The sequence below is a fragment of the Diceros bicornis genome, chromosome 7 (assembly GCF_020826845.1).
Source record: "Diceros bicornis minor isolate mBicDic1 chromosome 7, mDicBic1.mat.cur, whole genome shotgun sequence".
Taxonomy (NCBI): Eukaryota; Metazoa; Chordata; class Mammalia; order Perissodactyla; family Rhinocerotidae; genus Diceros; species Diceros bicornis.
Genome location: NC_080746.1, coordinates 13,914,891 through 13,933,694, shown reverse-complemented (window position 1 = coordinate 13,933,694; position 18,804 = coordinate 13,914,891). Strand labels below are relative to the sequence as shown.

Here is an 18,804-nt window from a genome sequence, read left to right as displayed (position 1 = left end):
AAATACAAGGTCTTATAATTACTATCCACACCCAGCTCAATCCCCTCAGTTAAACTGAACCCTCTACACAGCCTTCCTGACCTCAAGGAAGGAGAAGGGACAGAAGTGTCCGTGGAGGCTCAGGGGGTTGTGTAACCAAGGGTACTTGGGTGGCGTTACCCTCAGGAGCACTGTTGAGCCAAAATGGGCACTACGGTTTGGCATGCATCCAAGTTTTTATTATAACTTTTTGGTTTTGCTCAACCATTACTTTTCTGAAAATGATCCTGTTGGACTAAATTTTTCCATGTTTAGTATCCAGCTCAAGGCTTCTTTTTCTTTCTGTGCTCTCTAATTTCTCTTTGCATTCATTACTCTGGAGTGACATTTATCCAGCGGCTTGTGGACATGGCGTGAGGTTGGAGGAGGCTTGGAGAAAGACATCCAACCTGGGAGGGCTGAGCTGTTCCAATTCCACGTGTCCCCCAGAGTGTTCTGGGAAATAATCAGGGCTGGACAAAAGGCCATTGGTCAAATAGAGACCAATTTGACCAATTAGTCAAATTCTAATGCCATACAGCCAGGTGGTAGTATTTTATAGATCCTGATACAAGGATTTTTGGTGAGTCAAATGCTGGATTATTATTAGTTTTTTTAATTTTATTTATTTATTTATTTATTTTGAGGAAGATCCGCCCTGGGCCAACATCTACCAATCTTCCTCTTTTTGCTGAGGAAGACTGGCCCGGGGCTAACATCCATGCCCATCTTCCTCCACTTTATATGGGACGCCACCACAGCATGGCTTGACAAGCGGTGCTTCACTGCGCGCCCGGGATCCGAACCGGCGAACCCCCTGCCAGCGCAGCGGAGCGCACGCACTTAACCGCTTGCGCCACCGGGCCGGGCCCCAAATGCTAGATTATTTAGAGGGAAACAAGCCAGTCCTCAGGGCACATCTCATGGATATTTTCCATCTTGATTACAAATGTCAGCACACAGGGCATCCAACAGTGGGCAGAGTTTTCCTCGCATCCACTTACTCCCACTTGGGCATATTCAAGATTTCCAGGAAGCTTCACAGGGGCATTTCTGTTCTTGGTGGGGGTTTTGATACCTTTGGTTGCTCTGAGACCCACGGTGATGGGCAGGAGCAGGACTTCAGTGGATTGAGAGATAAATTTCGTCAACTTGCCTTGGGAGAAGAGTTGGGCTACCTGCCCCATTAGTTAAGAATATTGATTCATATTTTGGAGGCTAATGGAAAAGATCCATTGGTTTCTTTTTCTTCTCTTCAGAGAAGCTGCAGAGGAAATCACAGCTTTGAATGGGAAATTGGGCTCAGTGAGATCACAAGGCCTTTCTGCTATGGAGATTCGTGGAGTCTAGATGTATTTCTGACCCCTAACAGTAGAGGGAAAACCTTCCCTCTATAGGGAAGAAGAATCTATAGAATAGAAGCAGGTAGAGATCTTGGAGTGGTATTCAGTACAAAACTCAGGAGGTCCTGTGCTCATTCCTACACTGACGCCTCGTTGGATGTCATCTACTGGGCACTGCTCAGCCACAGAGGATGTCTCAGAGTTGGGAGGTTTTGTAAGGTCGTCTGGACCAATCTGGAGATGGGGATGTAAAACCAGCGTCATGGCCAGGAGCTCACCTTCCACCATCTAGCCTCTTACAATATTTGGCTGCCCAAACTCTTAGAATACTCCCTGTTATTTCCAACCCAGTTATACCATCTGATAACTTCCCTTTGGAGAAACAAAAAATAAGACTCTTCTCTCTGGCTTTCTCTCTTCTCTTCCTCTTATTTGATATCCTGCGTACTTTAAGGCATCTCTACTTCAGTCTAAACACCCCTAGTTGCTTTACAGTTTTGCAGAGGGCAGGGTGTCCAGACCTGCACTGTCTTATTTATCTTGTTTGAACAATAGACCTGGTAAAGTACACTTTCTCAGTATGCTCCTACCAGTATAATTTGTGGTGGGTTTATTACCTCCCTTCACTTGCTTCTGTTGATGAGGCCCAAATGTATTTTAGTTATTTTCTCAGCCACATTGTGGTTTTGGTCCATGCTGAGCATTGTGGTCTTTACCCACTGGTAAGTAGACTTTCATATTCCTTCAGGCTTTGTAGAAGAAAGGTTCTTGCCAAGGCTCAGGGGTTTATTCTGTAATACCCTTTACGTCAGGCAGCCTCCAGCGTCTGGGGTACACAGCTGAAGGATCCACAGTGTGTGGACTGTGAGAAGGGAATGTGATTCTGCTTAGATTTGATTTTGGTTGGAGGGTATGGTGCTGCCAGGATGTCACAGCGTATGTCCGTGGTGAGTCAGTGTTCCCAGCTTGCCACTTGGCTGCTTATCTCTGTAGTCACATCTCTTCTGTCCCTGCCTGTTCCTTCCAGCCCCCATTAGGTTTGTGTGTGTGTGTGTGTGTGTGTGAGGAAGACTGGCCCTGGGCTAACATCGGTGCCCATCTTCCCCTACTTTATATGGGATGCCGTCCCAGCATAGCTTGACAAGCGGTGCGTTGGTCCGCGCCCGGGATCCAAACCTGTGAACCCCGGGCCACCGAAGCGGAGTGCGTGAACTTAACCACTATGCCACCGGGCCGGTCCCCCCATTAGGTTTTGACGGGAGGAGTTAGGCCATGCCAGAATTCTTTATTGAGGATTGGTTTAGAATTTAGAAAGAGAGAGTGCCTCCCAGCTGCCCAGCAGCTACCCTGATGGCTTTTTATCTCTTCTTCTCCAGAGAGATAGGAGATGCAGAGGTGGGAAGAGGAGAGGCAGATAGTTCGAGGCAATGATGTGGTCAGAAGAGAGAAGGTAGAAAGAGAATAGGACTCATGGCTGGGTCACTGGCCCTGTCTGCTGTGGTCAGCATTGCTGCCTTTTTCTGCCTCACTCGCTGTGGCCGTGGAGCTCATCTTTTTTTGCTTCTTATTAGCACTTGGAGATGTGTGAGGTGAAGAATGATCATGGACCTTTAGAGCAGGAACTTACTTAGGGGGTCATCTAGACCAATCCCTTCTTAGAACAGATGGGGAAACTGAGACCCAGAGAAAGGGTGGGGTATGTCTAGGGTCACACACTAGTGTTATCTAGGTGCCTACACCCCAGGAAGGCAATGCGGTCTTATAAGTGAATTTTGATTTGTGGCATGTTAGTAACTGCTCCATAGCCTGAATCGTCCTCATAGAGAGTCAAGTGTATATTGTGTGCCTAACTACGGGGAGGCCTGTCTGGGAACAGTAGTCTAGGCAGCCCAGGTGCTGCTCTTGGGGATGGTGACTGAGCAGGCTAATTGCCACAGCTGGACATGTATGGAGAAAATGGACACTGAGAAAAGATGTCCATGGATACAAGTAATCTACGTTGAAGGTAAACCCAGACAGGCTGGAAACTCTCAGAGCAGCTTTGGCACGTCTGCAGAAAGGCAGACGCTAGACTGCACTTCCAGAGGTCCAGGCCTCTGTGCTGTCATCTGGAAAGAGAGATTGTCGAAGTTCTCTCGGTACCTGTGTAAGAGCTCTCCCAGTTGCCCCTGGAGAGTTTGGGTTGAATTAAAGAGGATCTGGGTCAGGATGCTTGAAAAATGAGTTCTGGCACTTAGCTTTCCACCTGGGTTTTCCGTCCTGGCTGGCCCCACTGACCAACCAAACTCCTGAGAAGCGTACATGGGTATGTGGAGTGGGGCCAGGAGGCAATAGCAGCCTGTTTTGCACACACCAAGGACCCCCAGCTGGGGACAGGGTCATTGCTTTGACTAGGCTTCCTTCCTAACTCATCACGATCTCCCTGTCTCCCTCTGCCCTGACACAGCGCTTGTCCCCTCTCTTCCTCATCAGCTCCCAGTGCAGTGCAGGGGCCTAACAATGGTGTTTTCATGATGTGAGCTCTGTCTGTTAGCTGCCTAAAGCTGGCTGGTTCTCTTTAGGTTAAAAGAAGAGTGGGCATGGGGTAGAGGGAGATGGAGGGGCTAGTAATGTGGCCCAAGCTTTGGGCCAGTAGCCGGAGGGACTCAAGAGCTCTTCTTAAGTACATGTCAACATCTTAACTGGGGCACCAGCAAGCAGGTTTCCCTCTTTAAGACCTTAATCTGGGATTAAGGAGAGGTCAGTCACCTCTGCAAAGAGGTGATTTGGAGAAGGGCTTAGCCTCTCCTAATGTCTTGAAGTAGACAGAGGTAGAAGCCATAGCATGGTCATCTGCCTGTCCCAGGGGGCCAGGACTCTCGCTAGAAATTCCAAACTGGTACTGAATTCTTGAGTCTGAGATTTGGCCTTTTTCTTAAACTTTAGCAATGTGTCCTCTTGCCTCCCTATTCAGGCACATTCTTTCATGGTAATTAGTATATGTCTTAGGTTGGAAAGAGCCCCTGGAAAAGACTTGGAGACAGATTTGCATGTTTATTGGGAAATACTCTTGGGAACAAACCTGGGAGTAACTGCGGGAATCAAAATTGGGCAGAGGGAGAAGTTCAACTTGGATGCACTTGAGGCTTTGGCCAATCCCCCAGAGGGCTCTGGTTCTGGGATGGCCCTACAGAGTTATCCCTAAATTGAGACAAAGGGGCAGGCTTTCGTATCCTCTCAAGGACTAGCCAGTAGGTGTGATCTGTCCTCAGGGAGGGGCGTGCTCTTCAGTGAGGCTGTTTCCTTGGTCAGGGGCAGTTCCTAACGAGGAGCTAAGTTGTGAGCCATCAGCAGCTCTTACTACAGGCAGCTGGGGAAACGAGCGCCTCATTCTGGAAGGGAGCAGCACACCAAGGTAACCATTACACCATAATATGCCCACATGTGTCTAGGACTTTAGGACATTGCACTTGGCCTTGCATCTTTTCATCCTCACAATCACCTTATAGAACAGGTATTATCTCCCTTTGACAGAGGGAGAGTCACTTGTGGAAGGTCAGAGGGTAGCTAGTGGCAGACTACATCCAGTACCTGGTGACTCTGGGTGGTGAAGAGAACATTGGACTAAGTAGTTTGTGTTATTATTTAATCCTCTTCCATGTTAACTCTGGGATTGTGGGCAAATTACTACTTTAATTTGCATAATCAAATAATTGGATTAGACCCATGCCCATATTTTAAAGGTCTCCTATCTGTTGCCACCCTGCTGGCCAGTTTCTTGGTTCAGGGCCTTCCTGCTTGGGCAGTTACGATTGCCTCGAAAGACAACCACCTGCCCTAGGATATTCTCTCATAAGTGAGAGTCTGAGTCCTGCCCTGGAGTTGCCAATCCCATCTGTCATCCTCCTCACTTTTTCTTTTTCTACTTTCCTCTCTCTGTGCCTCTCTGCAGCTCCTGGGCTCTATATATACTCCTGCTACCACCTGCTTCCCAGAGAATCATGACCGTAGATTATTTAATTTATCCTCATTTTCTTCTGTCTCGTTTTTTCCTACCCGGGAATGAACTGCATTCCTTGCCTGATCCTTTCCACATATGAGGTGTAATGTTCTGATCACATGTAGGGATCTGTACTTTCCTCTGGGCACCACACTTGAGTGCCTGCCGTCTCGTGTCGACTCTTGCCGTGGCCCCTGCGCACCCACTCTAATTCTGAAGATCTAGGAAAAGGAGGAATTTTCATTCTCTTTTCAGTGCATTTCAGAATCTCACCAAACTTACCTACATGAAGTTGTCTCCTCTTTCAAAGAGGGAAATTTTCAAAACCAAAAGAAAAGAGCAAATGTAATTGAATTGAATAAAAACCCAAACATCGGTGAAAAGATAACCTGGGAGAATTTGACCTTTTTAAATTTGTTAAAGTCTCTAGTCCCTGATGAATGATATCTCAGGTGTACTCAGTAAACTTGCAGACGTGCTCATAATCTCTTTGACTCAATTTCTTTTCTGTGAAATTGGAATAGTAAGATTAAATGAGATAGAACCCAATGTACCTTCATAAAGTGCCTAGAACGAAGCCTAGCACATAATTCTCAATGAGTGTTCACTCTAAGTATTATATGGAAAATCATAAAAAGTGAGGAAAAGTGTCTTGGATTAAATTAAATACAGATTAAATACATTTAAATACAGGATTAAATACAGATCACTAGACTATACTTTCAGAAGTAATGTCTATACTACATTACTGGAGAATTAAGGTTAAAATTGTATGGACCAGGGGCCGGCCCTGTGGTGTAGTGGTTAAGTTCACGTGCTCCCCTTTGGTGGCCCGGGGTTCTCAGGTTCTATTCCAGGGCACAGACTGATGCACCACTCATCAAGCCGTGCTGTGGCGGCATCCCACATACAAAATAGAGGAAGATAAGCACAGATGTTAGCTCAGAGCCAATCTTCTGAGCAAAAAGAGGAAGATTGGCAACAGATGTTAGTTCAGGGCCAATCTTCCTCACCAAAAAGAAAAGAAAAAATCGTATGGACCAGTGATTTCTAAACTTGGGTACATTGCAATCACCTGTGGATCTTTAAAAAATGCTGATGCCTGGCTCTCACTCCCAGACATTCTGATTTAATTGTTACGGGGTGTGACCTGGGCGTTGGGATGTGTAAAAACTCCTAGGTGATTGCAAAGTGCAGCAAAGTTTGAGAACTAGTGGCACAGACTATTCATTGGATTTATCATTGATCCTGGTTGAAAATCTAAAATTGATGGTTGGCAACGTTTAGCAAAGAAAAAGGTGACACTCAGGGGCTGATTGTTCTGTTTGGATAGGGTTACAAGAAAATTGGGGGAGAGAGTTGGCATGCATGATATGAGCTTTGCCTAATATGTGGAAGGAGCCCTAACCCCAGCAAGTTTTGTTCCCAGTGGGCTAGGGTCTTCATCTTTTTATCCTTCTGGGCTGAATTTAGCTCTAGGGAAGGCTTTTACATCTGCTAATGCTTGACCTAAAGGTGGGCACTGGTTTAGTGGCAGTGTTGGTATGCTATAGAGCAGGAGTGGTGTTAGAGCTGTCTGAATCCTTGGCTCCCTCTCCCCATAGTTCTGGCCATTTCTTGCTTCGGGTTTTGATTACATAGACATCATTGCTCCTCATGTGAGAGATGCAGTATTAATGAGAGGTCTCGGGTTACAGCGGGTCAGAGGCAATCAATATACCCATTTGGACACCCTCAGTCAGAGAGGGCAGAGTGGAAATCTGTGGACCATCAGTTCTCTTGCATTAATGGTTCATAAAACATGGGCGATGTCCTGAGCATTAATTCTGGAAAGAGTAGTTTAATAGGGTCTCCTGAGTACCTGATGATTGGGGTGAACCAACTCTTTTACACCACAAGGACTGACTTCAAAGACCCTTCATGACCCCGTCTCGTTTTTTTAATTCATTGGACGTATGTTGACCTCTCTGGCTAATAATTTAAGTTTTTTCTTTCTTTTTTCTTCCAAACTTTATGAAAGACTGTTGTGTTTGTCCCACTTCTGCTTCGTTGCCCCCTTTTGCTCTTTGGCAACAGCCAGTTGATGGAAGCAGCATTGCAACATGGCTGAGAATGGACTCTGAAGTCAGAATGCAGGGAGATGAATCTTGGTTTCTCTTGTCTACCATCGGTGTGATCAGGGAAAATTATTTAATCTCTGAGATATATCAATTTCCTTATCTGTAAACTAGGGTTGATGTGAGGATTAAAGGAGGGAATACATATGAAATGTATAGAAACTGTGTCTGGCTCATAGAATACTCGACACGTTTTTAGCCATTTTATTGTTACCGCATAACTTGAGGGCAGGCATAATGTCTTACTCATCTGAGCTCCTTTACGGTCATGGCTATAGCAGTACATCAGCAAGCGTCCAGTCGGGAGGTAGAAACCACACCAATAGATTGAACAGGGAAGATTTAATATTAAGAATCATTAACAAGTAAAAGGGTACAGAGGACTCTAAAGAATGCAGGAATAACAGATGTAGGAAACAACCACTACCTGTAGGATTGAGGCAGAGCACCCAACGGAGGAACAAACTTCTAGTGGTGCTCCCCACGCAAGGCTAAGATTCAGAGCTCATTGGAGAGGGTGTGGCTATGGCCCAGTGTCTGGCCCAGAAGGTTCCTGAGGTGCTGCAGGCTGGGGCAGATAAATTGGAAACTCACTGCTGGGATGCCAGTGAGACTCACTGGAAAGCTGGCGAAATGTTCACAGGGTCCAGCTCCAGCATGACAAGACAGGGCAAAGGAGGATGGATTTGGAGCTGAGGGGCAATGAATGGACAATTGGCCTAAGTGGGAACGATGGAACTTACTTTGCAGAGTTATTTTGAGGGTTAAATGCAATATTGTGATTGTAACCTGTTATGATTAAGTGCAGTGACCTTTGAAGTGCTTTTACTTAGTAGATGTTATTTATGGAGTAACATGGTATACTGCAGACATGGATTCGAGAAATACCTGCATGACCTTGGGTAAGGGTAGGCTTCTATACTCAGTTTGCTCATCTGTTTGATTAAATAAAAGTTGTATAAATAAATAAAATATGTGCCTAACACATGGTAGATTCCCAGTAAATGTTAGATCTCTGTTCCTTTTCCTTCTTGGACTTACCCCACACTTCAGGAATTGCCTCGATGTTTATGCTTTATAAAAGCACCTGTGGTTTGGATGATGATAGTAGTATAATCAGGTTCACTTTTGCCTGTCATTCCCCATAATTCAACAAATTCAGATTTAGTTAAAATGTTTGAAGTACTTACTATGTAAAAAGTCTTGTTTTTGTTGGGATGGAGTAGGATTCAAAGATATAAGACGTTATCCTTTATTATCTCTGTCTCTCATTCTTGTCAACAACAGTTATTAAGCACTTGAGGTGAACAAGATGCTGTGTAGACACCAACCTTCATGTTACAGAATGTGATTGAATAGGCCTGGGGTAAATGGGAATATTTGGTTCAACTGGATTTGCAGGTATACCTTAACTTCTCTTTCTTCCCCCGATTCCTCCAGAGTGCTCTTTGGAAAGTGCTTTTGATACTGCACAGGACTTGCATAAATCTCTTTTCTTTTCAAAAATAGAAACTGATGTCAGTTTTCTCTATCTCTAAGGGAAACATTTAATTCATAAAAAAGTACCTACTTATACCTCAGTTTCCTAAGTTCATTTGCAGAAAACCAGTTTGGGAATTTAGGCACCAAATAGCTGTGAAAATGTGGAGATTGGGTCCGGGGACCCATTGAGTTCCATCTGTGAAAGTCCGGTTAGCTTTGTTATGATCACAGTGTGTGATCTCTTGGACTCAGCTGGCCTCCTCCGAGTTTGTGCTGTGCCTTTCAAGGAGGATGAGGGGAGCAGAGCAAATCTATAAACACTGTTAGTAAAAAAGGCCCTTGCCCTCCTGATGACAAGTCAGTAGCACCTGCTTTTCATACGCAACATAACTGTTACAGGTGGGACTCAGGTAAGGCAATCTGGGTTTCAGATACTGAAATTAACTAATAATTTACTGTTAATTAACCATATACTATAGGAAAGTTATTAAACCCTCTACCTCTCAGTTTCCTCATCAGAAAAATGGGGTGATAAGTACCTGTTTCTAAACGTTGTTGGTAGGATTAAATACCATCATTCACATCAGAGACTTAGCAAATTGCACATAGAAAGTACTCTTTCTGTTTCTATTTATTACCAGGATAATTTTGGTTTTATGTAGCTCAAGTGAGAAGCTTCTAATTATGAAAGAAAGGCTTACATTTTATAACACAGTAGACATAGTCCAGATTTCTCTGATTTGCTTGCTCTGTAACTTGCTTATATTTAATGAGGTCCAGTTTGGGAGGAGCAGGCGAAGGACACTTTGGTGACTGAGGAAATACCGTGCACATACCTCATGCATCTTAAGGAGCTGAGATTTTCTTAGACTCAGACTCAATTGAAGTCTTCTGAATACTTGTCTCACCACTAGAAAATATCTTTCATTGTGCTTTTCAAAAATAGCTATTGTTGGGGCTGGCCCGGTGGCATAGCGGTTAAGTTGGTGTGCTCCGCTTCAGCGGTCTGGGGTTCACAGGTTCGAATCCCGGGGTGCGGACCGATGCACCGCTTGTCAAGCCATGCTGTGGCTGCGTCCCATATAAAGTAGAGGCAGACGGGCACGGATGTTAGCCCAGGGCCAATCTTCCTCAGCGAAAAAAGAGGAGGATTGGCAACGGATGTTAGCTCAGGGCCCATCTTCCTCACACACACACACAAAAATAGCTATTGTTTTTGACAAGTATTGATAATAATAATAGTTTTCATTTATTGGACAGATACTTTGTATCAGATATAGTGAAAAGTTTGTTACATGTATTTACCTCATTTAATCCTCACACGATCCAGTAAGAGTCTTTTATTTTTGTGATTACTTTAAAGATTAAGAAGTCTGGAGCTTAGTGAGGTTAGCTTTTCACAGGTCAGAAAATTAGTCATTGAGAACCAGTGTTTGCATGAGGTTTGTCTGATCTCTGCGCCTGCCCTTTTAACCAACAGCTATCAGCTACCATGAAGATACTAACAATATAGGGCTATGTAGAGCTGTTTTGGAAGAAAAATGAATCTCTGCGTTTTACAGTGGAAGAAGCAAAGCCCCTGCAAAGTTAGCATGATTTGTCCACAGTCACATACTGAGTGGAGGAGCCAGGACTAGGGTGCCGGCCGGTTGGCTTCAGCAACCCCTTTGTTTGCTGTCTTACTGGAGGACAGGACATTCAGTGCAAAGGTATTTACTGAATACCTGTGCCATACCCAGGACACCTACATGTTGGAGGGACATGAAAGAAATAGCCTACAATCTTCCTAGGGAGATAAAACCAACAGAGGGAACAACAGACTCTACAATTAAGTTCTAAATTGTGTACTGTAGTTTATAAGGGCAGGGTTGGAGGAGGTAGCCAACTTCTCTTGGGTGGTCTTCCATGCCTTTATTTTATTTCATCATTTTCAACAATGTAAGGGAGGAAATACATATTATTGACTTTTTCAGATGAAGAAACTGAGTCTGAGGTAGGGGTAGGTGGGAGACTTACTCAGGGTCACAGCCAGAAAGCAGCAAGACTTAGCCTTGGATGCAGATCTGACTCCCAAGTCCAACAGAAGAGGAGGCAGGTGGGTGGTTCAGAGCAAGAAAGGCATTTCAGAAGAGGTGGAACTTGAGCCAGACAAGTAGGGGTGGGTAGAACTGGGGTAGGGCTCGTGTCCCAGGGCATTACCAGTACACTTTTCTTTGGAGCTGAAATTGTTCTAGGTAACTGAGGTGGGGGCCAGACGGCCCAAACTCAGGTGCTTCCTAGATACCTTGAGGCTGCTGTTCTGTCAACAGGCTGCAGACAGAAACAGTCCTGGGAAGACCTTTCACGATGTGCCTGTAGGGCTTGGCAATCCCAGAATGAGACTTTTTCCCAGCATATGCCCAAGAAGTATTAGCTGTCAGGATGAGTCTGGGGAGCAGGTCACAAGTGACATCAATGGATAATAATTAATATTCACCATCAGCATGTAATCCTGTGCAGCTGCTGCAGACAGACAAAACTCAGTCTTTTAGGAACATCCAAAGAGCGAGAATGCATAAGCTAACCCTTTACAACTCAAAGTGTGGTCCATGGAATAGCAACATGGGCATCACCTGGGAGTTTGGCAGAAAGGTCGACCCTGGGCCCTCCCCAGACCCAGAAGTCAGAATCCGGTTTAACAAGATCCTCAGGTGATTAAAGTTTGAGAAACATTGGGCTAACCAGCATCATTGTTTTTGTTGTTTGTTTTGGACGGTTTGGGTTTCCACTGCCACTCCCTCAGAAGGTGAGGATGGTTCTCCACAGATTCACAGTCATAGTTCGGGTGTTAGGTAGCTCATTATCATGGGGTTTAGAGTCAGGTGACCTGGATTCCCAGTTCAGCCTTTCTTGCCTCGGGGCCTTCCACCCATCCAGGGCTCAGCATCCTTATGTTAGATGTGGTCATAATGAGCCCTATATAGATGATTGTTGTGGGAATCAAATGAATTAACAGGAGTGAAAGTGCTTTGTAAGCCACAAATGACTTTCAAAATATTCATTAATATCGTTGAATAGTACACCTCTCCTCTGACAGAGCATTCGTCTGGGGGCTCAGTTGAATTTGGTGTTTCAGTGCCAACACTGCATTTCAGTGAATAGACAGGAGAAAAAACAATTTTAGGAGGCGCAGCTTAGAGTTTGAAAACTCAGATGACCCTGCTTTGTCATGAATGTAAGTGCTTTACTTAAGTGTTATTTTCTCATCCTGTTCTGTCCTGAACAGTCTGACCTGTTCAAGAAGCAAGTGTCTCTGCCGCCTTGGAAGTCCGGGAGAAGCTACCCTGAAGAGGCCCTCAGCCATTTTCTTTTGCAGATTATGGTCTCCAGTGCTGCTGCCTTCCGCTTTTCCTCTATTCTCAAAGCTCAGGCAGGGAGAGCAGCTGTCAGCATTTGAAAGATGCAAGGCTCTATTTTGAGCCAGGCGCCTGTGTTTTGATTTAGTGTCACCTCCTTGATACAGGTTGACCTGATAGGCAACACCTGGGAAATAATTGGTGGCGGCAAAGGGAGCACACTCTCTCTGGAGCATCAGCTTGTGTTTTGTCAGATTTGCGGATGAAGAGGAAGTAACGCCCGCAGCCCCAGTGGCTCTGTTCTCCAAGCTGGCATGAATAATTGAGAGCTGGCAAGCTGACTGCACCAAAGAGTTGCATTATGTAAAGCGGCAGGCGGCAGGGGGTGTGCGCGTGTGTATGCGCGCGCGTGTGTCTGTGCGCAAGAGGGGTGCGTGTCTGAGTGTGTCTGTGCGCCTGTGCGCGTGCGTGCAGGAGCTGGCGAACAGCTGTCTGTGAGGGAGGCAGAGGCAGAGGGAGAGAGAAAGGGAGCAAGGGTGAGGGAGAGAGGGACTTCTGTTCGCCTGCACGGCCACACCAAATAACAGCCGCAGAGGGAGGTGGGGGAAAAGAAAATAAAGGGGAGTCATGCTTAAAATTCCAGAGCTGTGCGAAGCAGCAGAGAAAGGAAGCTCCCCCAGCTTATGAGAGCCCTGCCCCCACTCCCTTCCCCCATTAGAAACTGGGCTGTGGGGTGGTCATGGAGGTGAGTGCCCTCCGGCGTCCTCAGGGCCCCCGCTCCCCGCCCCCGCCCCCCACTGCCCAATGCATGAATGAATGAGTTCCTCTCTGCACTGCACTCTACTACCGTTCCTAATGGCTTCCAGGTTAGTGCTAACTCGTGCTGACGCTTGTGTGTGTGTATGTGTCAGTCTATCTTTGTTTCCTCGGGGGATTTTTTTGAAGGGGTGGCTATGCCGGGTCGCGTTGGGGCCCTGGGGGCTGTAGCCAGGACCTCTCTGCCTGGCTGTGTGCTTTTTCCAACTGGCTCAGGCTGCTCCGAGGAGCTGCCGAGAACACGAACCTTTCAAGGCAGAGTAAATCCGGAGTCCATGTTGTTTGCTTCTGTTCTGTGTTGGGGGATCCGAAAGCAGCCAGTGTGACATCATGCTGCAGAGATGCCACATTCTTTTCCCTCCCTAGCTCTTCTCTCCTCCTTCCTCCCCTCCTCCATAGCAGCACTGCGAGCTGAGCTTTGGAGCTCTGAGGGGTGGGTCCACGTTGGTTGGAGGGAGGGGTTGAGTTGGGGCTGATAGGCTCCCCTTGGCCAGCAAGACTTATTCAGGGTCCTCTGACTTGGAGAAAGGAGGGCAGAGGATTGAATTAGCGGTGCGTCATGGAGAGCTGGCCGGTGCCTCTGGGGGAGGTGTGGACAGGCCATGTGCTCCTGTTCTCTACCCAGCAACTTGGCTCTGGGGTGCCCCTGGTGGGGGAGAGGTGACCAGAGCAGTGGGTAGCTAGGGAGGGAGGCAGGCTGGCAGGTTGTAAGACAGGCCACCCTCTCAGATATGGACAGAAACTGCTTGTCCCACAGGGGGAGAGCCATGGGATGCATGGATCTGGGTAGCGGAAGGAGAGGGTGAGAGGGAAGTTGATAGCTCCGTCTCAGGGAAATAAAGGGGTTTGTTTTTTCTTTGGCTTAGCCTGCATTTGGCTCAGAGATTTGCCATGTGTTTTCAGAAAATAGATACCCAGTGGCTGGGCCTTCCTCCCCCACACCTCCTTGCATTGTTAGTTATTTGCTTGATTTAGGCAAGTGGAGGGTGGGGGAGAACTTGAGCTCTCTGTCTCCCTGAGGACTCAGCCAAGGCTCAGCCAGGGCCGGGGAAGGACTTTTGCCTTTCTACCTGCTCTGACACTTGCTGGCACACTGTGCTTCGGTGGACGCCCCCTCTCTCCTCTGCTTCCCGCCTCGCCTCTATCCTCAGCCAGCCTTGAGCGGAGGGCACATTTTTCTCCTTTGCTTTGGATAGCACTCCACAGTTGAAAGTTTAGGACCAGGGTGGAAAAAGCTGGCCTTGGAAGAAGGGAAGGAGAAAGGGATGTCTTTGGGGGCTGCCTGTGGCAGGAGAGTGTCAGTGTCAAGGCCCTGGAAAGTAGTACCCCATTGGGAGAGAATGAAGGAATGGGAGTTTTTATCACTCTACTTAGAAAAAAACTCCTTTCCTGCCGTACAAATTTCCTCTGCAGGGGAGAGCAAGCCAGGAGCCCCTTCCCCCAACTTGTGGAGTCATCAAGCACAGATTCCCTGTCTGTGGGACGCAGACACCCTCCTCCCCAACTTGACAGAGGAGAAGCAGGCTCCCAGAAAAGACCTTTCCAAGGTCATACATTGTTAGACCAAGGTTTGGCCAACTGTTTCGGTAAAGGGCCGGAAAGTAAATATTTTAGGCTTTGTGGGCCCTGCTGTCTCCCTGACACCGACTCAACTCTGCTTTGTACGGCAGAAGCAGCCACAGACAATATACCAACCTATGTGCATGGCTGTGTTCCCATTAAAAGTTTATTTATGGACTCTGAAATTTTCATTTCATATAGTTTTCACATGTCACAAGATATTCTTTTTTTTTTTTTTAACCATTTAAAAACGTAAAAACCATTCGTAGCTCATGGGTCATACAAAAACGGGTGGCAGGCTGGGTTTGGCCCGTAGGTTGTAGTTTGCTGACCCCCGATTTAGACAGTCCTGCTTAGAAGGTCCTGATGATCACCTGAGACCTCCTTAGTAAAGTGTAGACGGTGCAGGCACCCTTTGCTATACAGATGTTTGCACACACGCACCCTTCTATTCCTGGTTATGGACAAGACACGGCTGGATTCAGTTTTCCTAATGACCTCGGAACCTCACAGTATTACTCCCGGCCAATCAGGCAAAACTTCAGCTTATCTGTAAGTCAGGTAACAAATGTTTGGACTTAGGAGGGAAAACATTTGCTAAGGACTTGACATCTCTAGATAAGAGAATCTCTAAGGGCTGTGGTTTTGCATCTGGCCTGGAGATATTCATATAAACGTTCGGAATTGTAGTCTAACCTGAGTTGGGTGAGAGGTGGGTGGATCCTTCATCATCCCACCGGAACTCCCGGGTTTGTCTGGTTGGGGGAATAAGTGGGGGGTGTTCCTTATGGGGATATGCACACATATGTTACACATGCATGCACCCTCTTTAGCCTGTAGGCTATAACCAGAGACTCATAAGAGAATAGTGACTAATTCCAGATTCCCCTGATTCAGAAGATGACTTCAAAAATATATGTTTGCACTCTAATTTCCAAAGCACATGGGTCAATGGTTCTGCTCTCAGAGCACTTCTCTTGCACTATTACATCTATTTCTGGGCTCCACAGTTTAAGGGAGATTGAGATGAACTGGAATTCATTCAGAGGAGAGTGAACCCAATGGCTGAGGGATCCATACCCATGCTATGTGAGGGATGGCTGGAGGGACTAGCAAGTCTGGAGGAGAAAAGGCTGAGGAAGCATGAGAGCCACGTTAAAATTGCATGTGGAACAGGAATCCGATTTATTCTGTGGCTGCCAATTGGGTAGAAATAGGGCCTTTGGTAGGAAACCACAGGAAACAGTTTGAGCTTAAAATAAAAAGAGTTGCCCAAAGGTGAAATGAGTTACATCGTCAATTAATTACTTCTGTGTCACTTGAGATATAATCTAAACAAAGATTTGGTGGAGATGATGTAGAAGAAATGATTTTTAACTTCTGAAAATAGCTTTGAGGCTTAGAATCATTCCACCCAAAGAAAGGAGGATAGGAACAAGGAAGGAGGGTTATAGCTAATGAACTGACCTCACGTCAGGAAAACTGGAATAGAAGAAAATGGTGTTAAGTGCATCATAACAGATTTTTGTTGCAATCATGAAGAAATTCCTGATGGTAGCAGGAGACAATGAGAAGGGTCACAAAGGGAAGCCTTGGAATTTTGTACCCAGAATCTACTTTAAATTAGGATAAATTCTCTCTTGGGTGGCGTGGTATCTGCCTGCAGCCAGGCAGATGGGCTGACCTCTTCCCATCCTGTTTGTTCTAAAATTTCTATGATTTTAACATAATGGTTATTCTTGGGCCTGTTTCTGTTTGATCTCTAGCAGAAAAGTAAGTCAGAACTGGGTTTGAATACATAAGGGTCAGGAAGGGATTAGCCTTCCACTTGGCTCTAACACTGAGGTGAGCGAGGAGTGACAGGAGGGGCAGGGTGCACCGAATGCTGTTATTTCCTCTCCTCCACATACACCCTGCACACCCCTCAGGCTGACTGCCTGGCTAGGAACTTTCTTCTGACAGTGTGACAACAACCTTTGATACCTGAGGTGGTGTGGCCCTGACCGGAGGGAAAGCTGGTGGTGCTAAATTAACTAGGGGCCCAGACTGCCTGGATCTTGTTTCTGGACCTTTGTCTAATTTAGATCTGAGTCCTTCTGTCTCAGAGAAGCTACTGCTCTCAGTAGTTCACGGTGCATCCTTTATATGCTCTTTGTCATCCTCCTCTTGAGTCTTTGTGGAGATTCGGTGGCATTCACACTCATTCTTCTCACAAGCTGAGGCTCAGAGAGGAGTGGTTTGCCCCGAGATCATACACTGGGAAGGGGCTGAGTCAGGACTGCCTGGCTTCCTTCACAGGTGGCGAGGGGAGATGTTTTGATTGAATCCAAGTAGCTCTTATTGCATGGTGTTAGTTACTTAATGACATGTCTGTATCTCCCACCAGATTGTGAGTTCCTTAGAGGTACAGCCTGTATTCCAAATGCCTAGAACGTTACCTGGCACAGAGTGTGGTCTCTTCACCTGTTTGTTGGGTGGATGGATGGATGGATCCTGCACAAGTTCTTTTCAGTTTTAGTAGCAACGTTTCTGCTAAGGATGGGGGAGAAGCCCTTGACGAGCAAACTTAGAAGAAGCTGGAAGTTCTATTCAGTTGAACTCCTTCCTGCCTTGTTCCAGTGGTTTGTGGCCCCCCAGTGAATTGGAAATCGCTTTCTGGGAAGGGGCTCCCTGGGATAGCTTAGCACCTTTCTGCTTTCACAGGGTCCTGTTCTCCTGAGTGTTGAGACTTCTGAAATACTTTGGGTAGGATTGTACTTAGATTTGGCTGAGACTGATAGTCAAGTTTAAAAATATTAAGTCCCGGGGCTGGCCCCGTGGCATAGCAGTTAAGTGCGTGCGCTCCGCTGCTGGCGGCCCAGGTTCGGATCCCGGGCACGCACTGATGCACCGCTTGTCAAGCCATGCTGTGGTGGCGTCCCATATAAAGTGGAGGAAGATGGGCACGGATGTTAACCCAGGGCCAGTCTTCCTCAGCAAAAAAAGAGGAGGATTGGCATGAATGTTAGCTCAGGGCTGATCTTCCTCACACACACACACACACACACACACAAAATTAAGTCCCTACTGTGTGCCCAATATCAGGTTTAATATTGTGTATTTAATCTTTGTGTGTCTACAAAGAACCATGACACGGTTGCTGCCCAGGATGAATATGTATCACAAAGTTGGAGGCGCATAGTGGGTGCTCAATAAATGCTTGTTTAATGACATCGAGTCAGCAAGGTTAGCTTAATTTCTAAAGACTGTGAAACTCAGAGAGAACTGGATGGATAATGATCACTGAGAATCATGGAGAAACTAGGACCGTGGCACTTAAAACTCCCTTTAGAGCTTTCCAAACCTGTATGTGGCCACCTGGTAAGCTCTCTCTCATTGGAAATCTGAAGCAGAGGCTGGGTGGCTGTAGTCAGGGCCTTGCAGAGGGAATTCTTGCATCTGGTGGGAGGTTGGAATACATCACTGCTAAGGCCCTTTCCAAACTACAGACTATTATTATAGATTAGTTCAGCCAATACTGCCTGTGAACCCAGCAGGACTGTCTCCAGTGTTAGGCTGTTTGTCCTGTTGTGAACAATCTTAGGGAAAGGAAATTGTACTAGTACGTTCCTATGTTTAATGTCAGTGTCTTCTGCTTCATCTAAGTCTTTGTCCTCCCAGCCCTGTGGAAGTAGGGACCAGCTGAAAATCGAATAGCAGCAATCTATGTTCCCATCCCTTGTCTTGGCCATGTGGAAAGGACAGAGTTTAGAAACAGGATTCAGTTTCTTAACTGGGAATTCACTTTCTACTTCTAACAATTTTTTTGCTCCTTGAGCAATTATAGGATGCCCGTTACTTTGGGGATGCATTATCTAATTAGGTTGTTTATTTATTTATTTATTTAAGATTCTGCCTCTCACCCTAGTAAGGTAGGTTTTGATCATTCGACAGACAAGGAACACAGGTGCATAGAAAGATAAAGTGATTTTTTTCTCAAGGGCACAAACCAGCTCAGAATTTAAACTCAGACATATACACTGATGTCTGTTAGACAAAGTGACCAGGCCAGCAAACAGTCTGGAAATGATGTCATATTTTAGTTTTCATGGATCCAGAAGTCAGGATAAGAACCAAGGGGCTGGTGTTATAAGAAGGCAGATTTGGTTCAGTCT

General features: G+C 46.2%; 1 protein-coding gene across 13 annotated transcripts in view; it reads left to right on the top strand.

Annotated features, from left to right (window-relative positions):
• Positions 1-18,804, top strand: part of GRAMD1B (GRAM domain containing 1B) — a 234,389-nt gene that overhangs the window by 158,345 nt on the left and 57,240 nt on the right. The window contains exon 1 of one of the 13 annotated variants that reach the window (XM_058544968.1): positions 12,877-13,019. The exons of 11 other annotated variants lie outside the window; for them this stretch is intronic. In XM_058544968.1, the coding sequence (XP_058400951.1) occupies positions 12,958-13,019 (62 nt within the window). In that variant the 5' untranslated portion in view covers positions 12,877-12,957. Of the gene's footprint in view, positions 1-12,876; positions 13,020-13,055; positions 13,141-18,804 lie in introns of those variants that run through there. One more of the 13 variants, XM_058544969.1, reaches the window with a different exon arrangement.